At 41.3% G+C, this 7,034-nt stretch overlaps 1 protein-coding gene across 1 annotated transcript; it reads left to right on the top strand.

Annotated features, from left to right (window-relative positions):
- Nucleotides 1-2,756: 2,756 nt before the first annotated feature.
- Nucleotides 2,757-5,624, top strand: NEUROD1 (neuronal differentiation 1). Its single transcript, XM_072612553.1, has 2 exons — nt 2,757-2,858; nt 4,341-5,624. The coding sequence occupies exon 2, from the start codon at nt 4,351-4,353 to the stop codon at nt 5,419-5,421; it is 1,071 nt and encodes a 356-aa protein (XP_072468654.1). The 5' UTR covers nt 2,757-2,858; nt 4,341-4,350; the 3' UTR covers nt 5,422-5,624.
- The last annotated feature ends 1,410 nt before the right edge of the window (nt 5,625-7,034 follow it).

Below are 7,034 nucleotides of genomic sequence, written 5' to 3'. Positions count from 1 at the left end.
ATGTTTTTGAGTATATTTGCTGCGTGGTTCTGAAGTCTATATTTATTTCATATATGATGCCCTTTTTGCCTCCAGGTTCTGTTTTTTTTTCCACTCTCAGAGCTTTCCAGATTTCAGTGACTGAAGAGATTGAAATTGTGATGAAAACATCATTGCAATTTTAGTAAAAAATAGAAAAACACTGCTGGTCTCCCTCCTATAACTTCCTATTTTCAAACAACTTAAAGTAGAAATGGGCACAAATTAACCTAATGAAAAAGATGGAGGCCAGCTTAAATTAGACAGGTGTAGAGAGCATTGATTAAGCACTTATTATGAGACAATAACGAGAGTTTAACCACTTAAGAATGGTTTCTTTCAATCCTACATGAAACCTCCACAGCCTAGATCTCTCTCCCATCTGGGACATTCTAACAAGTCAACTAATTTAAAATCCTGGGCTTCCTAGATACCTGTAGCATCATAACTCTCTCTTTCTCTCTCTCTCTCTCTCTCTCTCTCTCTCTCTCTCTCTCTCTCTCTCTCTCTCTCTCTCTCTCTCTCTCTTCTCTGTCCTCTATCTCTCTCTGTCTCTCACTCTCTCTGTCTCTCTCTCTCTTAGACAGCCATAAACTTTAATATTGGATGAAGAAACATTGAAAGTATGTCAGTAAGAGATATATTAGCCCTTTGGGTGAGCTGATCAGGTACCCAGGCAGATTTATATCTTCAGAATTAAGACCATTCCATTACTCTCACCCTCTGACTTTTCTTTGCAAGTCCATCTCCTAAGCAAATGTTTCAATGGAATATTGAAGAAATATGTAGTTGGTCCGCGTAAACTACAGCTCTAGTCGAATTACTTTGCACTCTTTAGTGCATTTTCTTATCATCTAGGAAAATCCTAAAGCAATAATTCAAGTCTGGCTCTGAAATTCAGAGCTAATAAATTCATGTTTAAAGGCACGGGTCTCTCCTCCATATCTAAATCCTCTGATAATGTTCGACATCCCTAACATCCCTTTCCCTTCACTCCCATGACAACTGTTTGCAAACTCTGGACTTGTTTATGGCCTTTTACGACAATTCCCTTTAAATAATCTATTCAAGTGCAAGACTGTTCTAGTGGGTTTTAGGGCTTTCAGAGTTAGCCGCGGAAATTTTGGCCTGGGGAGGTGTATTTTAGAAGAGGGGCAGAATGGATTCAAAGCCCACAGAGTCAGTCTTTGAACCTTATTTGGTGGAAACTAATAGATTGACAAAGTGACTCATTCAAAAATAGTACAATTCTATGAGTAGCGTCCTAACTTCTAAATTGTGAATCAGTGCCTTGGTAAAGCCAGCTAAAAAGCAGAACACCTTGGGCAGTGCTTTCATTGCAAAGGTTCACAGACTGTCGGAAACATGTAGGTGAACGAGCCTCTCCACAGAACAGCAAAGTTATTTTGTAAATGATCAATATAGAAAGATAAGGTAAATTTAAATGAATGAAATTAGCCCACTTAAAGGAATACTCTCTACATCTCATTTTTAGTATCTTAAAAAAAGACACTTGTGAAATAAGATACAGTTACAGATTCGAATCCAATGATAAACATGTAAGGCAAAAATGTACCAAGAAAAACGCACAGATTGTATGCCAGGTCTGGTTTTTTCCAGAGAAACAGGTAGGGCTGACTGTGGTACTGAGTCTCTCCCAGCCGCAATGCCAAGGAAGTACATGTTGCCATTCGTCTGAAACTAAACCGGGGACTAGGGCTTCAGAGGCATGCTTAACACTTTAGTACTCCCAGAAACATTCCTTTAGGCCCACTGGGATTGATAACCCAGTGTGCCGTAACGAGGCTGTGCTTCTTTAAAAATCATATTCTCTAAGAGTCATTAATCTCTGGTCCTGGGGCAGCTCTGCCACGAAAAAGAGATGGAGATGACAAGAACTGAGGCATCTCTGCTACTCTCAAACTCAGTGCCAATCTAAAGGGCCCTGGGCCGTGAGGGAAAGAGAACAGCAAAAGTGGACAGAGATTAAGGGAGTGGAGAGGGGAGATGAATGAACTAGCTGAAAATGAGAAGGCTGCTGCCAAAGGAGGAAGAACGTGGAGACAAATAGCATCTCCAGGAGAAAGGCAAGATAAAAGTGTCCCCGGTGGCCAGGGTGGGGGAGAGGAAGCCAGAATAGACACCTCGGTCTCCCGATTCCTCTCCTGCACTATTCACCACTGTCGCACTTCTATACTTCCACCTCGCCGCTTACTAAGCATCACATTCATTGGCTTCATTTCCCCGCCCTCATCACTCTTCTCCCCGGAACTCCCCCCTCGATTTTTTCTTCGCCTTCTGCTGTCGAAAGGGTTAATCTCTCCTGCGGGTAAAAACAGGTCCGCGGAGTCTCTAACTGGCGACAGATGGGCCACTTTCTTCTGGCCACAAAGGGGCCAGAATGGAGCGCTCCACGGAATACAAATGGGCAGGTCACGTGGCACCCGGGCCCTTTGCTTGACGAGGAAGACCATATGGCGCATGCCGGGGAGGAAGAAGAAGAGTTGGGGGGGGGGGGGGCGGTGTATGGAGGGGGAGGGAAGGGATGGAGGGTAAGAGCGGAGCTAGAGGAGAGGAGGGCGGGAGCACAGAGAAGCTGCAGGCAGAGAGGGGGAAGCAGGCAGCCGGAACCCGTGCGCAGGCGCTGGGCGTTACAAACCAGCTCCTGGGTCTCCTCCTCCCCCACCCTTCCTCTCGTAGCATCACCAACTCCGCTATATAACCTGAGAGCCCAGAGCACAGCCCCCCAGAAACAAGAATTCAGTCCCTTACAGGAGAGAATCCCGGGAGTTAACAGGGTTATGAGACGATCACTGCAAAGGACACATTAACTAACACAGGTAATTATGATTCTTTCGTTTTATACCCCCAAATATAGCATTAGAGAACACACACATGCCTTATGTCTTTATTGAAATACCCACGCACTCAAGTATTTACTTACAGGATGTATAGCTTAACAGAGGCACAGTTTTGCGTCTTCTGTTTTTTGGGGGGGAGGGAGGGTGGAGTAAACTTCTGAGATTATTTCGATGCAAGGTGCAGTGTTCCAGAGACCTAAAATAACACCAGTAATAATAACTTTATGACTCTCCGCACACATCCATATAAATAGCTCCTGTTGTCAATGGTTTTTATTTTCCATGTATTTTAACGAGTATAAGGGGGTTGGCTTTTAAAGGCAAGATTTTTTTCCCTCGAGTTGAGCAAAAAAAATCTGAAGAGGCTTTTAAATCGTGCTCTGCATACCCACTTCTCGTCAAGTAAATGGGATTCTGAGGTAGTTTAGTTTGGAGATAAGGAGTTGGAGGAGAAAAGAAGAGAGATGGAATGACAATCGCTGCTACCTGTTACAGCAACTGAGCAAACCACATATCACTATTGGAGTCCTATATTCAGTTGTATTTGAAGCCTTTCATTTTCCTTATTGGAAGCAGCGACTTTCCTACGGCTGATCGTTGTAGAGGGGTGGAAGATTATAATTATTCAGTCTTTTAAAGAGAAAGGTTTGAGCAGAACTTTGAAAAGCCCCCACAAAAGGATGGCCGAACATTTCAATGGGCTGTTTATTAGAGAGGAGCCTTCTGCACCTGATCCCGGGCACGAGAGAACTGCTCTTTGCTTTGACCTGAACACTTATGAAGATGTGATAGCTTTTGTAGAAGGTTGGAGATTCAGTATTGGAGTGGGGGGTAGGGCTAAGAGAAAAAGCTTGTCACTTTTGTTTCCAATTTTTTGTTGTTAGTAGTAAAAATAATTTTGGGAACTTCTTGCCGTATACCAATTAATTTTCCTTCCATCTCATCTTAAATTCACATCCAAATGCCAGCAAGTTGAATATTGATGTTTTAACCTTAAGTCATTTTTATACTAGGGGAAACTGGGCACATGCAGAATTAACATTTGCTTTAAAAATGCAACACAATTTTTGCAGAGATATTATGGACTCTGGCACATGCAGATACATATGAAATAGCTATAAATGGATGTGTATTTGATCACCACACGTTTATTTTCATCACATCTCCCAAACATTTAATCATTATAAACACACTTCAGAAGCTATACTAGAAGCGCATACATACATATATATTCTTAGACATAAACACTGTTAACTCACACTAACACAGCCGGCACATGCCAATATAACACATTAAATTTGCCCAGTCCCCTGGGAGTTAAGCGTTCTGACTAATTGGTCTCTTCCTCACACAAGCATTTAGAATACAGTAGTGAGGTTGGGGAGGGAGTTGAATTTCTTTCCTTTGAATGTGTTGTTTTCCTTTCCCCCCTTTCTTTTTGGTCTTTCCTGTTAAATGTAGGACTTGAAACATGACCAAATCGTACAGTGAGAGCGGGCTGATGGGGGAGCCTCAGCCCCAAGGTCCCCCGAGCTGGACAGACGAGTGTCTTAGTTCTCAGGATGAGGAGCACGAGGCGGACAAGAAGGACGACGATCTTGAAGTCATGAACCCGGAGGAGGACTCACTGAGGAACGGGGTTGAGGAAGAGGACGAAGAAGAAGACTTGGAAGAAGAAGAGGAGGAGGAAGAGGAAGACGACGATCAAAAGCCCAAGAGACGTGGTCCTAAAAAGAAGAAGATGACTAAGGCCCGGATGGAGCGATTCAAGCTAAGGCGCATGAAGGCTAATGCTCGGGAGAGAAATCGCATGCATGGGCTAAACGCTGCGCTGGACAATCTGCGCAAAGTGGTGCCCTGCTACTCCAAGACACAGAAATTGTCTAAAATTGAAACTTTGCGCCTGGCCAAGAATTACATTTGGGCTCTCTCTGAGATACTGCGCTCCGGTAAGAGCCCGGACCTAGTGTCCTTTGTACAGACCCTCTGCAAAGGCTTATCCCAGCCCACCACCAACCTGGTAGCTGGCTGCCTACAGCTTAACCCTCGGACTTTCCTGCCCGAGCAAAACCAGGACATGCCGCCCCACTTACCATCAGCCAGTGCTTCCTTCCCGGTGCATCCTTACTCTTACCAATCTCCCGGGCTTCCCAGCCCGCCCTATGGAACCATGGACAGCTCCCACATCTTCCACGTAAAGCCGCCGCCTCATTCCTATGGGGCCGCCCTGGAGCCCTTTTTCGAAAACACTCTCACTGATTGCACCAGCCCTTCCTTTGACGGACCCCTCAGCCCACCACTCAGCATCAATGGGAACTTCTCTTTCAAACACGAACCCTCCACCGAGTTTGACAAAAATTATGCCTTTACCATGCACTATCCTGCAGCGACCCTGGCAGGAGCCCAAGGCCATGGATCAATCTTCTCTGGCACTGCTGCCCCCCGCTGTGAGATCCCAATAGACAACATTATGTCCTATGATAGCCATTCACATCATGAGCGAGTCATGAGTGCCCAGCTCAATGCCATCTTTCACGATTAACCCTTGAAGAGTCGCATCGATTTCATGATCAGAAAGAAAACGAATCAACTGTGCTTACAGTGACTGTCTTGTTTACAAAGGGCAGCCCTTTGGGTACCACTGCTGCAAAGTGCAAATATTCCAAGCTTCAAGTGATATATGTATTTATTGTCGTTACTGCCTTTAGGAGAAACAGGGATGCAAAGTTCCTGTTTATCTTATGTATTATTTTCTATAGCTCCTCTATTTTAAAGAAAAAAGAAAAAGTAAAGAAAAAAGAAACTACACTGTCAATTTGGTGTAGCTGTATTCAGATCATATTAACTGTCTGATCAGATAACAAAATCACAAGCAATAATTAGGATCTATGCAATTTTTAAACTAGTAATGGGCCAATTAAAATATATATAAATATATATTTTTCAACCAACATTTTACTACTTGTTACCTTTCCCATGCTGAATTATTTTGTTGTGATTTTGTACAGAATTTTTAATGACTTTTTATAATGTGGATTTCCTATTTTAAAACCATGCAGCTTCATCAATTTTTATACATATTGGAAAAGTAGAATTATATCTAATTTATACAAAATAATTTAACTAATTTAAACCAGCAGAAAAGTGCTTAGAAAGTTATTATGTTGCCTTAGCACTTCTTTCCTCTCTATTTGTAAAAATTGCACAATTTGAGCAATTTCTTTCCCATTAAAGTCTTTTCCCCTACGATAAAAACCAGACTCATAGCTCTCAAGCTGACTCGAACTCAAAAGACTTATTTTCTATCAAAACATATCAATTCAACACATTACTTGCACAAACTTGTATATAAATATTTTAAGCAAATGCCAACACCCTTTTTTGAAATCAAAAGCTGCTTGACTATCACATACAATTTGCACTGTTTCTTTTTAGTCATATACTGCTTTTCAGTCCATGATTTTACAGAGAATTTGAAGATATTGATGTTTCCAGACAATATAAATGCATGATTTTATACATACTCACACAAATCGTGTTTTGTCATATATTCATCTTATGAATCTGAGCCTAAAATGAATCAGGTTGTTAATGTTGGGCTTTATACCTATTGTAGTCAATTAGTACAGTAGCTTAAAACAAATTTGAACCATTTAATCCATAATTAGAACAATAGCTATTGCATGTACAATGCAGTTCAGAATAAGTGCTGTCTGAAATGTAATGCTGGTTCAACTGGAATAAATTTGTACTGTAATTTTGTTTGTAATCCTGTATATTATGGTGTAATGCACATTGGGATTTTAGAAAACACTCATCATTTGCAATAAAATAGTATTGAATGTTTGATCAATTGTTGCATTTCTTCTTAAAGGTGTTCTTTCCCTTCATGTAAACAGTTCCTATGGGTTACTGTTTTTTTTTTGGTCAGATAATGAAAGGTGCAACATTAATTATTTGTAGAAAAAAATGAACTTGAAAAAGTTCTGTACTCCATATTTTCTTAAGCTTTCATCTTTTTTATTGCTAGGCATTTTAACAAGACATTCTAGATTCTAGAAGCAAATAAATGCAATTAGAATTATTTGAAATGTAAGAAAAAAACCCTTTTCACATTCCAAACAATTTTAATGATGAAAAACCTTTATTTTTTGC

The sequence above is a fragment of the Notamacropus eugenii genome, chromosome 5 (assembly GCF_028372415.1).
Source record: "Notamacropus eugenii isolate mMacEug1 chromosome 5, mMacEug1.pri_v2, whole genome shotgun sequence".
NCBI lineage: Eukaryota > Metazoa > Chordata > Mammalia > Diprotodontia > Macropodidae > Notamacropus > Notamacropus eugenii.
The sequence above is the reverse complement of the archived record's forward strand: the minus strand, read 5'-3'. Positions and strand labels throughout refer to the sequence as shown.